The sequence below is a fragment of the Gouania willdenowi genome, chromosome 21 (genome assembly GCF_900634775.1).
Source record: "Gouania willdenowi chromosome 21, fGouWil2.1, whole genome shotgun sequence".
Taxonomy (NCBI): domain Eukaryota; kingdom Metazoa; phylum Chordata; class Actinopteri; order Blenniiformes; family Gobiesocidae; genus Gouania; species Gouania willdenowi.
This window is the reverse complement of record NC_041064.1, coordinates 31,077,595-31,099,996: the sequence shown is the minus strand read 5'-3', so window position 1 is coordinate 31,099,996 and position 22,402 is coordinate 31,077,595. Positions and strand designations below refer to the sequence as shown.

At 37.9% G+C, this 22,402-nt stretch overlaps 1 protein-coding gene across 7 annotated transcripts in view; it reads left to right on the top strand.

Annotated features, from left to right (window-relative positions):
- The window catches only part of LOC114455628 (PTB domain-containing engulfment adapter protein 1), a 178,402-nt gene that overhangs the window by 130,505 nt on the left and 25,495 nt on the right, over nucleotides 1-22,402 (top strand). For all 7 annotated transcript variants that reach the window (XM_028436979.1, XM_028436980.1, XM_028436973.1 and 4 more), the window contains one exon: nucleotides 21,697-21,768. In XM_028436979.1, coding sequence (XP_028292780.1) covers nucleotides 21,697-21,768 — 72 coding nt within the window. The remainder of the gene's footprint in view (nucleotides 1-21,696; nucleotides 21,769-22,402) is intronic.

Below are 22,402 nucleotides of genomic sequence, written 5' to 3'. Positions count from 1 at the left end.
TGGAGACAGGACCATCTATAAGGGGGAATAAAAGGGAGAGATTTCTGGGATCCATCCATAAAGTCAGTAAATGATGGTCCATTGTTCTATGAATCTGTGATAACCACATTTATTTATTAATCTGAATAATATCTACTGTTATCCAGGAAGTTTACTATTATTTGCACCATAGTGTATAGTCATCTTTAAGATGTAAATTCTTGTTTAAATCAGAATTAAAATGGGTTAAAAGTGACCAAAAATGGTGGTAAAGGTGGTGAAACGGCATTTTAAAAACCATAGACATTGGTTAAAACTTAAATTAGAGTGGCCGAAAACGTACAGAAAATCACAGAAATAAGGTTGTATGTGGGTGGGGGGGTGATATTTAAAAAATAGGAACAAGTAGTTTAAACTGGTAAATAATGACCTCGTGAATGTGGTTAAATTGGCAAAAATATGCATGACATATGATGAAAAGAGGTTAAAAGTGACAATAATGGGTCAACATATGCCACATTAGGTGGAAAGGGTTTTTCATTACCAAAAATGTCTTGAAAGTGATAAAAATGTGCAGAAAAAGAATTACAATTTGGAAATGGGAGTAATGTAGTAAAAAAGCAAAGACAGAGCCCCTGGGCTATACCATCAATGTAATCACCCTCTAAGTTGTTTATTTCCCTTCACACATCTCATCCTGACCTAATCACATGTAATGACTATGTTAGCAGTGGTTTTAAGCAGTGACTGTTTCACATTAAAATGCAGTATTTCATTTTATTTATTTATTTGTTGTTTTTTTTTTTATTTTGACTTGATAGAAAATCGCTCGTGGCTGAAATGTCAATTCAATGAAGGATTCGTTTCTTTAACCCTGCTGGGATGTCCTTTGATCTGACAGCTCTGCCCAGTCACACTGTTTCCTATTTGAAGTGAACACCTCGGCCCTCAGGTTGATCCAGATACACGATGTTTACCTTCAATGGCAGATATATGACAGAAATGTGAGAATGGTGGTAAAACGCATATTTACCATTGTAAAGAAATGGCATGAACATAGAAAATTATATATGATGTCTAATGTTTGTTTTTGTCTGAGTTTATTTTTTATCAGATCACCTTAAATTAACTGAGAACATGAATATTCTCGTTTATCTTCCGGCGCAGCTGCTTTTCGCTGATGTCCTGGTACAAATTCTATTTGAAAGTAACTGTCTTTTAGACGTCTTGATTAGGTTATTTTTGAGGCTGTATGTAAACTGCCTCTTGATTTAATGTATGTAAAATTCCCTCTTGATGCTGATGGTGGTGCATGAATAACTCGACTTGAAAAATGGTTTCTTTAGATTCGACTTGAATCATGAATCCATGGAGCAAACATGTCTTTAAGGAGTGTCTCTCTTTGGGTGTATTTCCCCGTCACTCTGCGTTTCTGCTTTATTACAGCAAAGAGTTGCTCTCCTGTGAGGGAATCATACTGTGTTGTGTGCAAAAGTTAAGTCTGAAAAGTCCTCCAACCTCCACATGCTTCTTTACCTGCTTTTCTGTACTGGGAAGCTACAGGAACTCATTATTAGTTGTTAAGTTTTGTTTGGATTGTCAGCTTTCACTAGCTGTGTTTCCATTTCCCTTGGAAATGCACAAAATCTAAATAGTTCAATAAAAACTGGTAATGGAAACACCTGAATAAAAAAATAAAAAATACACTCAAATATTGCTAAAAGGTTTTTACGCTTTCGTGATTTGGAATTTCAGGCGTTTTGATATTGAAATGTGTCGCAAATGCGCTATGGAAACACTTACTGAAAATACACGTCACAGAACGTGATGTACATGGTCACATGACGTGAGAAGTGGTCACGTGACCACTTCTCTCAGAGAAAACATGGCGTGGTACGTGTAACCAGGACATTTCTTAGCATTATACTTATTACTGCCACATTAGACGTGAAACAACAAAGGAATACACAGTGTTATAAGGAGGTTCTGACTATCCATCTTAAGCAGCGAAGTTTATGATGTTACAATGTTCAATGCGCAATTATGCTTTGTCGACATTTAGAAATACTGCTTTTATTTTTTAAACACAGCTACTGATGAGTTGTTGGATGGATAAATGTGCTGAGATCTGAGGAACCGACTTATAACTGAAGGGTTTACAATGAGATGGACATTCAGAGCTGAGAGTACTGCGACATGGACCATATTATTAGTTGTTGATGAATAACTTTACTTTTCATTAAAGGGTGTAAGAAAAATCGTGATATTTCCCAAAAAATAATCTATGACTGCAAGGGGCGACAGTTTAAACTCTGCGGTTTGTTAGTTTGCGAGTGAATCAGGGACTGTTGAAGGACTCACACCCAAAAGGTCTTCTATCCTCACGGTTTGTGCATCTTCAACACTCCGTGATTTACTCGCTAACATCAGCCACCAGAGCGTGTCAGCTGCACACTGAGCTCTTCTTCTCTGCTTCATTGTCTACTACCAAACTGCAGAGTTGGAACTGTCTCCCCTTGTGGTCATAGATTTTTTTTCAGGTCACAACTGTTTTTATCCTCTTTTGGTAAACAAAAAAGGGTTACATCAGCATCTTAAACTTTTCCTGATTATTTAGAGCACCCGAAAGCAGCACAAACTGTCATTTTGACTGAAAAAGCTGCTAAATGATCTAAAAAGAGGCTGAATGCTTCACTCTAATAGAAAACAATGGGATGTTTATAGGCAAACGGGTGTGTGTGTGTGTGATTTCAAGATGGCGGAATACAAGTTTTAAAACAGTAAAGTAGTCCCATATAGTTAGTCATAGATCTTCTACTAAGTACATTTCTCAGGTTTTTAGGCCACATTTGTAAAACAGTGGAGGATCCCTTTAACAAAAAACCATGTCATTGTGCTAACATATACATAGCGTGTAAATGCCCAGTCACTAGGTGTGAGAACCACAACAGATCTTGTTAAACTACCTCACTCCTCAACACACTTTATTTTCATACAACATACTGGGCACTTTTATAGAAATATTTGTGTGGTTACTTTTTTTTTTACATATACACAGAATAAGAATCTGTTGTAGACTGGAAATACAGTTAGTTATCATTTACTTGTTCTCACAAGTTTATAAAAAATGAAATTGTATTTCATACCAATTTGGACTTGTAAAGTGAAATTTGTAATTATTGATATCACAAACTTTCAGCCAATATCAAAGCTCCCATTTTGGCAAAAACTCTGGAAATGGTGGTAGCAAAACAACTAACATCACAACATCTACGACATATTTCTGTCAGGGTTTTGGAAGCACCATTCCACTGAAAAAGCCCTGCTGAAAGGGTCCAGCGACATCCTGATGTCCGCTGAATCAGGAAGGTGTACCGTACTGGTTCTGCTAGACCTGTCCTCAGCCTTTGACACAGTTGACCACAGCATCATGGTAAATTGGCTGCAGGATCTCTTGAGAATGTCAGGTCCTGTACTAAAGTGGTTTACCTCATACCTGACAGGTAGGAGCTTCAGTGTGTCAGTCAATCACATCATGTCGAGGTCAGCTGAACTATCCTGGGGTGTTCCGCAGGGCTCAGTCCTTGGCCCACTTTTGTTTTTATTGTACCTTCTTCCTCTTGGACAGATAATTCAGAGGTTCAGTGATGTGTCTTATCTGCCTAAATAAGAAGGAGCTGCCCGTCTACAGTATGTACAAAACTCTGCAGTAAGGCTCCTGACCCGCACCAACAGGAGTGATCATATTACACCTGAAGTCTCTCTATTGGCTTCCTGTTGCCTTCAATGTAAACTTTTAAATACTGGTCCTGACTTTCAGGGATCTTCACGAACAGGCTACAGTTTACATCATTGATCTAATCCAGTCCTACACTTCAGCTCAGAGTCTGAGGTCTTCAGGCCAAAACCTGCTAGTGGTTCCTCAAACCTGTCACAAGACCCGGGGAGACAGGTCTTTTAAAGCCGTTACACCCCGACTCTGGAATGAACTTCTTCTGTCCTTGCGCTCCCTTGACTCTGTGGAGACTTTTAAAAAGCAGCTAAATACTTTAAACAGGCGTTCCAGAGCCAATAGAGCTGCTTTTATGATTGGGTTTTTTATTGTTTTGAACTTCATTGTGTTCACTGTAAAGCACTTTGTGACCTCTGTCTGTGAAAAGCGCTATATAAATAAAGTTTACTTATATAAATAAATTGTACTTGTATAAATAAAGTTTACTTACAATGTATATCGTAATGCTTAATATTAGGAGTTATTGGAATATGTCGTATTGTGACATGTAAATCGTGAATTGTATCGTAGCATCAGGCTCATGGCAATGCACACCCCTACTATTCATAGTAGAGCCCGACCGATATGGGATTATTAGGTCCAATGTTGATACTAATACATTTAAAATAAAATGAGTAACTTTCTGTAACACTGTCAACGTAACTGTAAAGCAACTTGTTCAAACTGTACTTCTTTCTAAATAAAGTTGCTCAAATTGCAAACAGTACATAAGGGTAAACTGTCATTTTGTATTCATTACTGCTGATTTAAAAGTCAAAGCTCATAATGCAAAAAGCACAGCACAGAGCCACATAATTTCCTCCCAACAAAAAAGTGAATCCATCAGTTACTGTACATATTATAGAATTATAGCCTGACTGATTAATCAGCAGAATAAAAGGCAGTAATATGGCAGGGTAATGATTAAAGTCCATTGACCGATGATGACTATTTGGAGATAGCTAAAATCTACCTGATTATTCAGCCGCACAGATTAATCAGTCGAGCTCTAATTCAGTTATTCTCAACTGGTGGTTCGGGACCTAAAAGTGGGTTGCAGACCTGTACTTGGTGGGTCATGGACAGCTGGTCAAAAATAAATACTTGGTGGACTTGTCTTTTATTTTGAAAGAAACTTTTCTTTTGGCAGGCATGCTGTGAAATGCATGTTGCACAGTAAAATAGAATTATGTTTTAAAAAAGATTATATATGTGTGTTTTCAACAGCTGTTTATGAAAAATGAAATTTGGTTGGTTGAATTCTAAAAAAAAATAAGTGGGTTGCGATTTAATGACTGAGGCAATTGTGGGTCCCAGAGTGAGACCAGTTGAGAACCCCTGCTCTAATTCACAGTCTACACTTAGGGCTAGTTAGAGCGTAAAAGGTTCCTTTGAACCATTTTATCAATTTGAAAGATTGATTTAAAAGATGCAGAGGTTAGATGAAGGTTTGTGTCTTTGCAGAGGTACAGGAGTTGTGCTCCCCTGTGTGCACAACATTTCTTCAGGTAGTTTGGCTTCCTCGAAATAAGTCCAGTAAAATCTAGTTAGATTAATGTGAATGAATATGTGATTTAGAATATAGTTTATGTTTGTTTTGCTGACTAATCCAGGGCTGTATTTTCTTTGTGCCCTGAGCCAACTGTGATGGATAAAGGAGAATTAGAATAAGGATGTTGCACTCAGCTCCTGTAATGTCCCTGTAAAACATGTTGGACATCTCATTGCTTCTAAACAACTGCATTTTTTATGCACTTCGCTTATGCTGTGCTTATGCTGTCTTTATGCCTGCACTTTGCAGAATATCTAAAACTGAGTGTCTCCTTCTGCTCTGAAGAGGGTTGTTGGATTTGAACATCTAAAATAAGGAGAAGCCTTTGATACATAGTTTGCTTTATAGAGCTCACAGCTTCACATCAGTTATTGGCAGAGGTGAAAGTAATGTATTACAAGTACTCACCTTACCAGTGGCGGCTGACCAATAGAGGGCTCTAGGGCGCCGCCCCACCAACTCACCTCGTTACTTTGAGGAAGACATTAAAAATAATGATAATAAATAATTAAAAATACTACAAAACAAATTTATATCTATATTTAGATAATCAGAATACATATTATATAGATAATCCTAATACGTGTACCCTTTGTTCTTTGGTTTTTCCGTTTTAAAACCAAATCAAAATAACAAATAAACAGTGTGGTTATTTTGTTTTTCTGACTTAAAACCAAAACAGAAATAACAAAAAATAAACAAGCAGCGTTTTTCTGTTTTAAAATAAATCTTGTTCTGTTTGTGTGATATTTGGATATTTGCGTGGAACCTAGGACGAGAGCTTGATGTTTTAATCTCACACACAGAATGATCTTGTATCATATTGCCCACCTCACACTGGTGGCAGAGGTGTCATTTGGACTACAATAATCCTCACACACGTTCACTCACTCCATTGTATATACCGGTACTACATTTGTTCTGCAATTTTCCCTGTTTTTGGTGTATGTCTATTTTGGAGTTGTAAAAAAATGCACCAGCCGCCACTGCACCATACTGTAATTGAGTTGCTTTTATGGGTATTTGTGCTTTTTCGAGTACATTTCTAAATCAGTCATTTTAATTGTACGCAAGTACGTTTTAAAAGAAGTAATTTGTTACATGTCTACAACCAACCGTTACTGAGTAAATTATTATTATTTTGTTTTAAAATGATCAAACGGACGTTGTGAAATGACAAAAAAAATGAAATGACCAGACAATAATCAAATAATTTCTGATCAACTCCCAGCCACTTTCTATGGTTCAGGTTGTGTTTCTACCTATTATGTTTTTAACCACATGGCACATTTGGCATGGCACTGTTTTAGAGTTCATACATTTATGTATACTTAGAACCTAATATTTTTTTTGATTTATTATTTAAAAAAAAAACAATTGTACATTTTGACAAACTTTTTATTTTATACAGATGCCTTTGTGCAAAATAATTTAAGTTCTAATCGTGCAAGATTTAATCTCTTTTTAAGGTTAAACATTAGATGTTTACTGTATGCAAGGGAACCGTGTGAAGATTTATTACTGTAACCCCAGAGAAATATGTAATGCATTGATACAGTTCATAAGGTTTGTTAAAATATATATATAAAAATAAATAAGTTAGATATATTATGTAAATATGGGTAAAAATAGTGTTTCATTTATGTTTAAAAATATTTCATAACTATTAAAAGTACCCAAGTATAAGTTAAAAACGTATAAAGTATAAGATGCTTTTGCTTCTCTCGACGAGGACAGTTGCACTCTCTGTTTCTCCCTCCCTTCCTTTCTTATCTCTCTCCCTGCTGCTGCTTTGTCTGGTCTTGTGAGCCTAACAAGAGCCTCTCTCTGCAACTCATCCAAAACTGGAATAATGGAACTAATTAGTTGGTCTCTCAGTGCTATCGATCAGATTTTTTTGACGAAAAGAACGAAAAGAAGTTCTTCAACTTCAAATGCCTCGTCGGCCATCTTTCCCCACCTCCCATCCGCAGCTGCATGGAGGCGTGGTTGCGGCGCCCATTGGCAGCATGCCCATGTCCCCAAACGGCTGGAATGCTGCTGTTCTTCCCACCTGACCCCCTCCTCCAGCCAACCTCCCACCCAACCCTTCCCACATGCCTTGTCTCGAGTTGTTTGACTGTGTCATGCTTACATTTATGTTTGCTGAGGTGTTTTTTTTTTTCCTGGTTTCACACTCCTTTCTCTGTTTAGGGAAATCAGTTTCAAACTGGCAGTTTTTTTTTTCCCCTCACCCCTCCTCTCCTCCTGTTGTTGATCCCTTTTTCACCTAAATATGTGGGCGCCGCAAATGGCTGCTCCGGTGTGTTGATGTGTCTTCATTCACTGCAACTACCAAGTCAAATGCCTTGTGTTGTTCTAAACTGTACCTGGTCAATAAAGCTCTTCTGATTCTGATTCTTCTGATTCTGGTGTATTTTATTTTTGTTTTATTGTGAAGAGCTAGAAGGAAGTGCTGTGTATACAACTGCTGCCAGTCATTTGTTGTATTAGCTTTACGTGAGTAAAAACTGGAAATTATATGCAAATGAGTTGCACTAGCTTGGCTGCGAGTACCAGAGGAAAAAAGTTGAGATGTGTGCCGCTGTTTGAAAGAATACTTGAGTTTCTGGACCGTAAACCCAATGGTCGGTGATGGACACTTGTTTCATGCTTCTTGGAGGATTACCTATGGACTTTGTCAGCCCGAGATTCGTCCTGCAGTAAGGTATTTCTGAGACTTTGAAAGCGCACGGACTTTAGCATTCACTGGCAAGGTGGATGCTGCACACGAGCAGTAGTTTAGCTAACTCAGCTTGCTACGAGGACTACTTTTCATCATTCCGGCCTGGATGTGAAGATTAGTCATAACTGAAGTGTTTAAAGACTGCCAGAAGAGTGTCTTTGGGTCTATCTTTTCTACGGACATCACTCACAGAAGACTAGGCCTGGACCAGCAGACGGGGGATACCGCCGCCATCTTGGAGGAGAGTTTGCCTCCGCCGCCATCTTAGGGCAGAGTTTCTTCTCACTTACACCTGAATGTGAGCCACGCACTGAACTACTGAAACAGGTACTCTTTTTATTTGTTTTGCTCACAGAGTGAAGCGGCCATTAAGTTTTGGGCCTCACCGCTCCCAAGCATCACTCAGGCCTGCAACTACTAGGCTTTATTTGCTAAATAAGCCGGCTAGTGTGAGTGTGTGTGTGTGATTGGTGAGTGGGCCCCTCGCACAACACCTATTATAGTACATAATCTTACAGACAGAGGTGATCTTGTTGCTGAGATGTGTATATTGTTTGTTAATATGTTTAGTAAAGTATAAATTCACTCTTAATTTACAGTTTGGTCATATTTACAGGTGTGTGTGTGTGTGTGTGTGTGTGTGACTGTGATTTGATCATTGAGTGTGATAAAGAGTTAATATAGCACTTTAAAGAGTAAAATAAAGTGGTTTATCTTTATTAATCTTTATTGCTATAGAAAGAACTGAGGAGGCCCTTACCTAGTATAGTGGGTAAAGGTGGGCTACATTACCAAAAATAAATGTGGTGGGTGAAAGTAACTAGTAACTTTTACTTTGAGTACTATTTAATTGAGGTACTTTTTACTTGTACTTGAGTATTTTATGTAAGACTATTTTAATCAGTTAACTACTTCTACTAGAGTGGGATATAACAGTAATCTTTACACCTCTGGATTTTGGTATATGACTGACCATAACATAATGTAACATAACGTAAGCCTCTGGTTATTAGCTAATATATATATATATATATATATATATATTAGCATTAGAATAAGTTGGCAATTTTTTTTAACTCGCAAAATTAAAAAAAAAAAATAATGCTTTGCTTAGTTGTGTCTGGCACACATTTAATGATCAAATATTTGTCTCTTCTCAGTCTGTTAATTTACCATTTTATTGTAATATATTACATTGCAGTATATATTATATTATTTCACTCCTTATTCAGAAACCATTTATTGAAGGTTATTACCCACTAGCTAAGCAGCACGGTCATTATTTCTGAGGCTCCTATATTTATGGACGGGCTACACATCAGACTTTCTTCTTCTCATTGGTCACAACAGCATGCCAGGCCCATGGGCCATGTCATACTTGGTATTTTATTATCTTGAGGTTCACATGTTCACTTGAAAGAACAATGTCCCAGTTGTTGGCATCTTCTTGACTTTTGCCGACATTTCTTAGAAACAGCATGCCTGAAAACGCTCCACTGACATTCACCAGAATTAAACATGAGATCAATCTATTTTGTCCAGTGCAGTGTGTGTGCTGTGTGTTTTGTGCTTTGTCATGTCATCTCAATGAACTTTTCAAACCTGATACAAGGTTGAATTCTCCGCTGTGTGTTTATGAGGCCAACGGGTGGTTTGTTTTTTCACCCACGTGCACCGTTTGATAGATGAGGCTAAAACCTCCCCAGCTGCTGCTCAGAATTCACTGGTCAGGAACAAGTGAGTCTCCGTTCTATCGCGAGCATCGCTCAGCAACTCTCTCAGACGTGACCGCTGGTTTAGTCGAGTCATGCTGTGGCAGAATGCTGACAGGCCGTTTTTATTTCCCAGCTTTTTTGTACACAACGGATTAGTGTTGTTGTTCTCTGACAGCTTCATGGTAGAGATCGAAAGATATGGAAACATTACATTTGTGACTAGAGCTTAGTACAGCGGTCCTCAAACTTTTTTGACTCAAGTACCCCCTTTTGTCTGACTGCAACATTTTGATCAGGATATTATGAAAAATCAATGATAGCGTCATGATGGAATGAATAAATTATAACATTTTTTAATATCATTTTGTAAATAAGTGGAATGAAACAACTACAACGTTCCCAACCTTTTTTGGATCATGACGCAATTTCAATATAAAAAAATAAAAAAATCTAGTCTAATCACAGTTAAATGTAGGTGTGGACCCAAACGCAGAGAGAGATGGTGGCAGAATGCATGCATAGCGTCCTTGGAACCAGTTCATGTTTATTCCAAATTTAAAAAAACAAAACAAAACAGGCAGCACGAAGAAACCAGGGAACAAAACACACAGCAGCACACGTAACATTAACAATGATCCAGCAAACATTTGGTGTTAAAGCAATCATTTAAATAGTGGAGGAGGCCTGATTGGGAACGGGCCACACCTGGGTGGAAACATGAGAGAGCTAAGCAGTCACAAACCAAACACACAGACATCACTGGGGGGTGGGGCCACAAGCAGGAATACCTGAAACACAAAGACGAGAGTTAAACACAGGAGGCCAGACTCAAACAGAATAAACAAAGACACCACATGGGCTAAAAAACAACAAAACTAAACAGAACCTGACTGTTTGTTGTTACAATGTTACAGAGGATTAGTGACAAGTTGTGCCAGCTCAGATATATTTATTTTAAATTGATTTATATTTGAGAAAGTATAAGTTAATATTGTGTGCTATTTTGAATTTAATGGATATATTTTTAAGCAGTAATTATTTTTTATCAATTACCAGACATTTCAGGTGACCCTATTTATATTCCAGGCCACCCTACTTGGGGTCATGACCCCAAGGTTGAAAAACACTGATTTACTGCCTCCTGAATAGGTTTATTTCTAGAGTTTTTATCATTTCTGTTCATTTCCAGCCTTGTGTCGGATCAACACTAATCCTTGTATTTTCAGTTCATGTTCTAACCAACATCATTTTATGTGTTTAAGTGTCATTTTGTGTATTTTGTTGTTTGTCTGTTCTTTTTTTTATTCAGTATATTTTTTGTTGTAGGTATTATTTAAATTGTTTTATCTCAATGGCCACGTTTACATGGGAGCTTTAATTCCTCTTTGAAGCAGAACAAAAGTTAATTCCTATTTATCCTGACCTTGTAAACATTTAATTCCTCATGCTTTTTTAATTCTGAATTAAACTTAAGTCCAAATTAGGTGGCTGGGTTAATCCATTTTTAATTCTGAATTAAATAATTTAACAGTTAACAACTCTTAATTCTGCTTTTAGTTAATTCCAGTCGTTTTGCACGTGTGCAACTTGCGGCGTTGACGCGCTGATTGACGACATCATTTAACATGGTAGCCCGGAATAGAGCCGAAACTATTTAATAACAGCCTTAAAATAGATGGATATAGTGAAAAAAGGGGATGATGGAGGCATAAACATGCAGACGTTAACACGGACACATGGACTTATCACACACATGGACATTAGCAAACGGGACAGGCTTCATCGGACGGGTGAGGCCTCTTCACCCGGAGACGGAGTAAATGTGTCCCTGTACTGCTGCACAGGCTGAAATATCACCAAGTTTATCATTGTAATGATTGTTAGAGCTACTATCTTTACCAGGGAACAACTATTTATTCTTAATTATTGTTTTCTGGAGTTTTACTGGGCTTTATTTACCAGTGATGAGTTCCTATCTCCCTTCTGCTCCGTACACCAAAGTGTGTTATTGTTTAGGTGTTGCTTCAAAACTACAATCAAAATAACGGTGAAAACATTTCTTGTGTTGTTTTCTGTGTTACAGCCAACAATAAAAGGTTAGTTGTGCGTTTTTCCCGTTAGACGCGATAAGTCATGTTCACCCCCTGTCCAATCAGAGCCTTCCCAACCCCGAGACCTAAAGCGGAATAAACTAAAGCCGAATAAACCGGTTTTTCATGTAAACCTCAGTTCGGGAATGACTATTACCATGTAAACATGAAGCAGAACACTTTAATTCTGAATGACTTCATGTGGAATAACTAATTCCAAATTAAAAACATCTTGTAACCGTGGCCAGTGTGTGTGTTTTTGGTGTCGTTTGATTGTTTCTCTGTTTTTTTTTTGTGTATTTTGTTGTAATCTTGTGTATTTTTTTCTCACTTAGTGTGTCTTTGTTGTCGTTTTGTGTGTTGCTGGTAATAGTAAGTATTTTTCTCTCTTAGTGTCATTTTTTGTATTTTGTTGTTGTTTTTCTGTTCTTTTTATTATTCAGTGTATTTTTCTCTTATTTTGTGTTTTGTGAGATGCTGGTAATATTCAGTGTGATTATCATTTTTAACTACAAAATAAACATTACTGAACCCCAAAATTTTAATGCTTTCATTTGTTAACTCTCTCTCTCTCTCTCTCTCTCTCTCTCTCTCTCTCTCTCTCTCTCTCTCAGAGCTCAGTTTACCGATTCTTATATCACATGATGGCATTTATTTTAATCTGAAATTGTTGAAAGAACTCTCAATTTTTTCAAAATCTGGCAAATTTTTCTCAAACTATTCCACGACAATTCCCCAAATTCCCAAAATCAGGGAAATCTCATACTTTATAATTTTTTTATCATGTATACATGGAAGTGCACCCCTGCCCTACATTGGAATTTGTCTCTGAATTTCATATTGAGGAATAATATGTAATAAGAAAATTATAATAATCTGTAAGCACACAATAAAACGTCTTCTTCAGAATTATTGCTCGATTTATTTCATTAAAGCTCCAGTATGTTTTTTTTTTTTGGCGTCAGTTGTTCAAAAAGTCCATAATTATCTTTGAGCATATTGTAATCCAAAGTGTTCTGAGTGGACAATTAATGTATTCTCCTGGTTCTGTAAAGTAGCTTTAGAAATACAGGAGCATGACGCTGACTTCAGCCAATCAGCGATCTTTCTACCAACAGGGCGATCCATGAGCTGTTTAAGCTGTATTGACTTGGCTGCTCGAGCTTCTCGTCAAAAGTCTATGCACGTTCACGATCTGAGAATAGGGAGAGTATGTACAGTAATGTCAGATGTTCCAGCAGAAGTCTCTAACGCTGTTTTTGGCACAGCGGTTACATGGCAAAGCCAGAGGAAAAAGGAAGACCAAGGTGGAGAAGCAACAGTTTAAAGGCACAAACGTGTTCAGGAAGAACAGACTCATGGAGGTTCCTCTGACTCGGTATGCGGCGGATCCGCTTCAGTCTGTGCGCAATCTGCCCCACATACCGAAACACAGTGTGTGCGTTCGCGTAAGCGTTCACAAGAAAACCAGTAAGTTTTGTTCAGGAGGGGAGAGGGGAGCGGTGAGTGTCTCACAATTCTACAAACTGCAGCTTTAATTCGCCTACTGGCATTTTCAGTGAGAAATCATCTCTTTCATTTTGGAAAAATAAATCTACAAAACATTTGTTGATGGAACATATAGCAGTAATAAAACATATTCATCACCCTGAAACTATGAAATACAACTCACTACAACTTAATGAGAAGGGTGAGGTTGAGAGGATACACAGAACTCTGCAATGTTTGGATGAATTTTACTGAGTCTGCCAAGTTTGTCAAAATGGAAAATCCGCATTCACACAAATATGTGGTGGCAAAGGGCATCAAGCATGTTTGGCTAGTGCAAAGCAGTGTAGCTCATATTTGTGCTTTCTTTTTCTTTTTCTGTCCCCACTATATGGTAGAGACCAATGTCTAATTTGCAATGCATGGAGGCTCCTGACTGCTGCTTTATACTCACTGGGGTCTATTGGTGCCTATGTCCAGCTCTCAATGGGCTGTGGTACACCCTGGACAGGGTGCCAGTCCATCGCAGGGCAACACACAGAGAGACACACAACCACTCACACTCATATACACTCTTACGGGCAATTTAGAGACTCCAATCAGCCTAACAGTCATGTTTTTGGATTGTGGGAGGAAGCCGGAGTACCCGGAGGAAACCCACGCAACACAGGGAGAACATGCAAGCTCTATACAGAAAGGGCCCAAGTGTCCACCCCAGGGCTTGAACCTATGACCTTCTTGCTGTGAGGCAGATGTAGTAACCAGAAATTTAGCATGCATCCCCAATGTTGTCATGCTTTTTTTTTTATGTACCCGACAATTTGTGTACCTCTAGGGGCACACGTACCTAGGTGCTATTTTGGTTTGTTTTTCCTTCCACCATCACCAAGGTATTAACTTAATTGTGTCAAAATCAACTTCTTTGAACTTTTTCTCTTAACTTTGAAGAAGCTGACATCAGCGTGAAGTTTGAAGTCATAACAGGCCCCATACATTAGGTCTGGTTGCCATTGAATCAGTATCTGTGACTGGAACCATCAGTCCTCAGGCTGCCAGATGCTGAGCTCCATGTTTAGGCATCAAGGTTAATGGCTCCATCTGTTGAAAAAGAGCTGAAGCTTTTCTTGACGTTTGCCTGAAATGCAACATTTTGTAAATGTGCAGTCATCACATTTACTATATAATTTCTTACTTAAATTAACCTGCAAAGATCTACGGGTGCAATCTTTTCTGTCAAGCCTAGTGACAGTTAACAACATTAGGGTTTGTCTATTGCAGGGGTGTCAAACTTATTTTAGTTCAAGGGCCGAATACGGAGCAGTTTGATCTCAAGTTGGTAAAAGATTTTATCCAGGAAAACGAGTAATTTCAACATTATTCTGCCCTATTTTACACTTGTATGTATACATAAAATACAAAATATATAAGAAACCAACAATATCCAAGCAATAAGTGACAGATATCAGTCCCAACAGGACTTCATTTTAAATTTCCTAGATTTTGACCAATTTCTATTTAATTAAGGGAAATATTGTCATAATTTGGATTTTGTAAGAATTTGGGGTTTTTTTCAACAGTTTAACATAAAAAATTACTGCAACTTAAAAATCAAGAAAGTATGGTAGTGTGTAATGTAATATACTACTCTTTGTATTCCTGTATAATAATCTGGCAATGTGCAATATAATGAGGACCTGAGCCTCCAGGCAGCTAGCACCATGCACTTTAGCACTTTTGCATTATGGCACTTTAATTAGCACTCTAGCACTTTACAATCCACGGTGTATAATCGTCATGGTCCCCAAATGTCTAGGTTTATCTACAGTGGTATGCAAAAGTTTGGGCACCCTTGTAAATGTTCATGATTTTCCTTAATAAATAATTGGTTGTTTGGATAACAAATTCCAGTTAAATTTATCATATAGGAGACAAACACAGTGATATTTGAGAAGTGAAATAAAGTTTATTCGATTTACAGAAAGTGTGCTAGAATTATTTAAACAGAATTAGGCATGTGCATAAGTTTAGGCACCCTTGCATCTTATTGATTCTAATACTCTTAGCACTAATTATTGGAACTCAAAATTGTTTTGGTAACCTCAGTGATCCTTGATCTTAGGGTCTGGATTCTGGTGGGAGGTATTTTGGACCATTCTTCTCTGCAGATCATCTCTAGTTCAGTCAGGTTTGATGGTTTCCGAGCATGGACCGCCCGTTTTAAAGCACACCATACATTTTCAATAATATTCAGGTCTGGGGACTGAGACGGCCATTCCAGGATGTTGTACTTGTTCCTCTGCATGAATGCCTTAGTAGATTTTGAGCAGTGTTTAGGATCATTGTCTTGTTGAAAGATCCAGCCCCGGCGCAACTTCAACTTTGTCACTGATTCCTGGACATTGTTCTCCAGAATCTGCTGATATTGAGAGGAATCCATGCGCCCCTCAACTTAACAAGATTCCCAGTGCCTGCACTGGACACACAGCCCCACAGCATGATGGAACCACCACCAAACTTTACTGTAGGTAGCAAGTGCTTTTCTTGGAATGCTGTGTTCTTTTTCCGCCATGCATAACGCCCCTGGTTATGCCCAAATAACTCTATTTTAGTTTCATCAGTCCACAGCACCTTGTTCCAAAATGAAGCTGGCTTGTCCAAATGTGCTTTAGCATACCTCAAGCGACCCCGTTTGTGGCGTGTGCAGAGAAAAGGCTTTTTCCGCATTACTCTTCCATACAGCATCTCCTTGTGTAAAGTGCGCTGAATAGTGGAACGATGCACAGTGACACCATCTGCAGCAAGCTGATGTTGTAGGTCTTTGGAGCTGGTCTGCGGGTTGACTGTGACTGTTCTCACCATCCTGCGCCGCTGCCTTTCGGAGATCTTTCTTGGTCTTCCACTTCGGGCCTTAACTAGAACTGTGCCTGTGGTCTTCCAATTCCTCACAATGTTCCTCACAGTTGAAACTGAAAGCTTAAATCGCTGGGATAGCTTTTTGTATCCCTCCCCTAAACCATGATGTTGAATTATCTTTGTTTTCAGGTCATTTGAGAGGTGTTTTGAGGCTCCCATGTTGCCACTAATCAGAGAAGATGCAAAGAGGAAACACCTAGAATTTTCCTACTTAAATACCCTGACTCATGATTGGATTCACCTGTGTATGGAGATCAAGGATCACTGAGGTTACCAAAACAATTTTGAGTTCCAATAATTAGTGCTAAGAGTATTAAAATCAATAAGATGCAAGGGTGCCTAAACTTATGCACATGCCTAATTCTGTTTAAATAATTCTAGCACACTTTCTGTAAATCGAATAAACTTTATTTCACTTCTCAAATATCACTGTGTTTGTCTCCTATATGATAAATTTAACTGGAATTTGTTATCCAAACAACCAATTATTTATTAAGGAAAATCATGAACATTTACAAGGGTGCCCAAACTTTTGCATACCACTGTATATGTCATGTAGATTGTTCACGGTTTCTGTATGTTACCTGTCTTTTTATTATGCTCTGTGTTTTATTCCATTAGTGATGATTTTTAAACACCAACCTGGTAATGGGACAGGAGATGAAATCACCCCCCTGGCCACAATCTCATATATTTACCTGAAAATGTTTTGCTAATGCGTCCCATTTAAAAAATAATAATAATGATAATCTCAAATGCATGTTCATTAAAACAGACATAAACTCAACAATCTTCTAGTGAAAGTGTCAACATATACAGCAGAGCGGGGGCCACAAAAATGTGATTTTCTGATCCGAGGGCCACATGAATATTCATGTGAGCACATGTTTTTGAATTTATTTTGTCTTATCAATATGGCAAATTTGTGTTGCCTTTTTGTGTGGTTTTTCAGTCAATATGTGTGTTTTTGTTGCATTTCTTATGTTATTTTTGTCATTTTGTGTATTTTCCTGTCATTTTGAGCAATTTTTTTGTATATGTTTTTGTAGTCAGTGTATGCTTATAGGTCTAGTTTTATGCTATTTTTTACTCATCTCCATTTGTTCTAAGAATCCCAACAACATAGTATTTAAGGATTTTTTTTCCCAAATTCGCCTGTTTTCTGCCGTTTTAATTCTCTGAGAAGTCACTGTCATGACGCTTCTATAAACAGGCTGTTTTGGGGCCTTCATGCATATGGATGAGTGGGCGTGTCTCTAGACTTCATGCCTCACTCTTGTGAGGGTGATAGGTGATCACAATAGTGATTATCTTTTGCTATGCACACACTTGTTATTGTTTTCAGCCAAAAAACTGCAGATTACAGTAAAACACATGGCTATTTAAGCAGCTATTGTGATTGTGAGTCTGTCTCAGTGCTGCTTCGGGGTGTGTTTATCACATCAGCAGTAGCAGAGTCAGTCAGCTGTTTCAAACACTCACCGGAGTGTTAAGCTGCTAAGTCACTTTTTTCTCCTCCTCGTCTCTCCTAACCACAGGAATAGTGCATTTAAGATTACGATCATTTGTTTTGACCAACCGCTGCGTCGCATTGTGTCACAAACACGTCAGATCATGTCAAAGGCGATATGAGGCAATAATATCAGTGACGAGCCCTGAGCACTAGGGTTGGGTAGGCAGGGCGTTGCAAATTGAGACCACCAATGACAATTCCATATGTTTCTGCTGACAATTCAATTTGTATAACGCAATTTACAACAATCATCCCAATGCTCTTATCAAAATATAAAACTCATAATAAAAAAGAAAAAAAACCCCAACAAGATTCAGATGAACAAGCATTTAGCCATCTAACAAAATCAACAATCTAAAACACCATTAAAGAAACATAAACAATGGTTCAATAGCATCCTCCATACTCTCTCAACAAGATATATCTCATGACACGGCAGCACATCCATTGTTTGAACAACAACAACTCAGAACAGCTTCAGTGAGGAGCATCCACAAAGTCAATCCTACTATTCACTTTGCTGAAGGTCTGGTAGCTCAGGTGTTGGTCTCCCATCTTTTAAAAGCTGTCGTTTTTCCTCAAAAGAAACTTTCTTTATTGTCTCTGTTACGTTAACATTTATCCTGCTTCTAGCTAGAGAACGTAGCAGCAGCAGCCACGTTGTATCAATTCACTAATGCACTCTGAAAGTACGGATATCATTTAGCATAGTGCGGTTACGTCCTAAGGCAGTGTGGAGAGCTGTCTGTTTACATAAATGGTTTTCATATTGGGGAACTGACTGTGCATGCGCAAATGCATAAAAACAGGCTATGGAAACATAGCAGCAACGTGCTTTTGGGAGGGGGTGTGGCCTCCTCCTGCCTTACAGCAGAGGGAGACTGTGCAGCGTCTCTGCCGTACCAGTGATGTTTAGTCATTTGGGCTATGAAAAGCACAAAATGCTGACACTTTTAAACTTATAGGTACTGTAGGCTATCGGAAATGAAAAAATAAATGAATCAAAGGAGGCGGACTGGGCCATGATGTCGTTTTTTTGGGATTGTCGGGAAATCACAGAGCATGGAGTTTTCACAACGCTTGTAAATGTCACTGAAATCCGTGAAAATGATAAAGGGCACTTTTAATTTGAAACGCTTAGTTGATAAACATTGTTTATGATTAGATTGCTGCGGTGTGAAGATCAGACACAGTTAAAATCTCTCTTTTTCCCCTCATATTAACGCCAGATAAAAAAAAATTTTGTGTGTGTGTGGAAAGCCTGATTTTATTAACTTCTTCAATTCCTGCCTTCACATTAATCGTTGTCATCATCATCTGTCATGAATGTTTCACTTGTTATTTACTTTGTAGTGGATCAAACTGTGGCTTTACGTTGTACAGTGTTAAAAACATTGGACATCAGCCTGACATCTGTCAAACACACACACACGAGGGTAAATGCGCATGGCGCTTCAGAAAGACACACACACACATCTCAAAACACGCCCTCACCACATACAGTATAAGGTAATTCTAAAAAAAATATATTAAATGAGTTAAATAAATTTTAAAAAAACTAAACAATATTTATACAGGAAGTACACAAAACAACAACAGAAATGCACAAAAATATACAAAATGACTCCAGAAACCCACAAAATGACAACAAAAACTGACAAAATAACTGTAAATATACACAAAAAGGCTCTAAAAACACACAAAATAATTACAAAAAACATACTTTACAGAAAAATACACCAAACAAAAAAACAAAATTATCAAAATGACAAAAAACACAAAACTACACAAAATGATTCCAGAATCACACGACAATGGCAACAAAAAACACTGATTATACAAAAAAGCAAAAAAAGACAACAGAGAGATACAAAAATAAACTTATATTGCCAAAAAACATACAAAAAAATATAAAAATGTAAAAAAAAACACATTTATCATGTTCATGTCCCATAGAATTAAACCAGGGAAATTGCACACACTATTTTACTTTGCACCCGCAAATATACCCCTTTATAACACTACAGAGTACAGAGTATATACACATCTTTGTACATCCAACCTTCAAACACATACTCATCTGACCATAATTGACAACTCTACTTAAGCTCCTCCCACTGTTTCTTCTGCAATATTATGAGTTTGTGTGGCTTCAAGTGTAACTAAGTCCATACTTCTTGTGTAATATAATATTTCACCTTATCGGGGCACTGCACCTGATCCAGATGCAGAATCGCGTAAGAGGAAAAGAACTTAAGCAGATGGGAGAATGCGTGTAAAACCAGATTTGAATGGGAACGCCCACATTTCGGGGCCGCTCAGCCCATAGTGCATAACTGAAATGAAGGTGCGCAGCGACTGACTTAAGTACAGGGGGAGCATAGTGCGCAGCCAAAGACAGTGCTGCTGCACTGATTTTTTGACTTGCGTGCATGAGAGAATAGACCCCTATATCATTTAGGGTAAACAGAATTATTCACTGTAATTTTAAGTGGTTGTTTTATTATTTGAATCTCACTTTGCCACCTTAATCCGAGTTTGCGCCCCTACAGTGCCTCCTAACAAAAATGTCCTAGACCCGCCCCTGTCCTCCGGGTGCTACATTGCAGCTGCACTGCTCCTCAGTGAGGGGTTAAATGCAGAAAACTAATGTTGTGTTTGTAGATTTACAAATATGACAATAAAATATAATATATTCTATATTAAACCGCAGTGTTTGTTTTACCTGTGGGGTAGTCTGAGAGGGAGGCGCTCACATTCTCACATTCTTATCAGGTAGGAGGAGCCAGGATTATCAGCAGGAGGAGTTTCCGCTTTGTGAAGTCACAACGCAAGAAAAACTTGCCCATTTGGAGCTGATTTTTACAAAATATTTATTTATTTATTTATTTATTCAGTTCATTTCCGACATAGTTGCATTCACAGAAATTCATTTGACATTCAGAGCAAAACACATCATTGTTTTTTTTTTTTTGTCCTTTTGCATTCCGGAAAGGGCGAGGGAAAAAAGCATTATGCTTATCCAGATCCGTCCCCTGATTTGAACACAGATAATTTTACATCCAACCTCGTTTCTTCCCTTTTTTTTTTTTTTTTTTTTTTGTCCTTTTTTATGTGATGTGTTCTCGTCTGCAGTCATTGTTCCTGTTGTTACTATGAAATAACAAGGGAGGGAGGAAACAGAACTTTTTCAACTTTGACCCTCTGAATGAGGCTAAAGGGATGTATATCACTGTAGCAAAACCATTATAAAGTGAATTTTTCATAATACTGTCCCTTTAAGTGGCTGTTTAGTGTGTCTTTGTTATCATGTTGCGTACTTTTGTTGACATTCTGTACATTTTGCTGTTGTTTTCTGTGTTTCTGGAGTTTTGTGTGTTATGTTGGGCTTCATGTAACTTCCAATTTTGTTTTGGGGGCTGCACAAGATTAGACCGTGAACTGCATGTTTCCTATGCCTGATGTATTGTATGGACAGATGGATGGACCTTTCCATTTTTCCAACAGCAGTTTTTTGTTCTTTTTCCGTTTCCAAAATATTTTATCGTTATTGTGAGTCCATTATCGTATCCTAGAATTATCTTTGTCTATCACCCAACCAATAATAAATGGTCATAAAATATGAAAATCCATGAAACTACACCAGTATTTATATGTGTGATGGGTAATAATCTGAAGCAGAAGTAAAATGTGTAATGTTGGTGCTGTTCAACAGTATTTGTAGCAGTTGCCTGTTTCCTGCAGGCATTTATATAGATCATACATCACTGTTATACCTTCAGGTCTGAATCTTTATCTGTTTTTAGCTCAACACATTAGCTATACCACCAAGCAGTTGATAAGCATACATCTATATTCCTCTTTTACCTGACGATCCAACTGAATGTCCTTGACAGCTTGCAATAGCCTGTCACATCATTAAATGTTCTCTCCTTTGTCTTCTTTGCAGTTCCTTGGAAACACAGAGGTTGAAGCCCCGAAAGGGACAGAAGTCGTGAAGGATGCCGTCAGAAAGCTGAAGGTAAAAAATCTGTCTTGAGAATTTTCTTTAGCCTGAAGGCGTGCACATTATTATGGAGTGACTGGATTGGACGGGGACTTAGTGCTAGGAGAGAGTGATGAATGCTCTGCTCCCCTTTGTCGTTTATTAGCAGTAAGGTGCCCTTGGAGTTTGCCAGCACTAAATAGTAGATGACTATATCAACAGACATCAAACATCAGTTTGTAAACAATGTATTAATCTCTGAGTTACATATATATATACAGTATATATACTGTATATGTGTGTGTGTGTGTGTGTGTTTCACCATTAATTTCAGTGTAAAAAAATAGTGCAAAGATTAGAATTTTAATTCTAAATCATTGCATTGCTGGTACTGTTACACCTGTGTAATGTAGAGCAGATATTCAGTTATTCAGTGGCCGAATTTTTGGTGCATCACTAGTTTTCACCACATGATATTTCATGAAAAAGTTATTATAACAAAGGAAATAAAAAACAACTGCTTTGAAATTGTATATAGAACTACAAAACACATAGGGCAGAAAATGTTTTTATTTGATCTAGAGAAATTTCAAATTTTCGAGAGAGCAGTCAGTTAGAGCTATGATAGCGTTCCTGTCATCAAGTGGAAGAAACAGCAGCACATTACAAA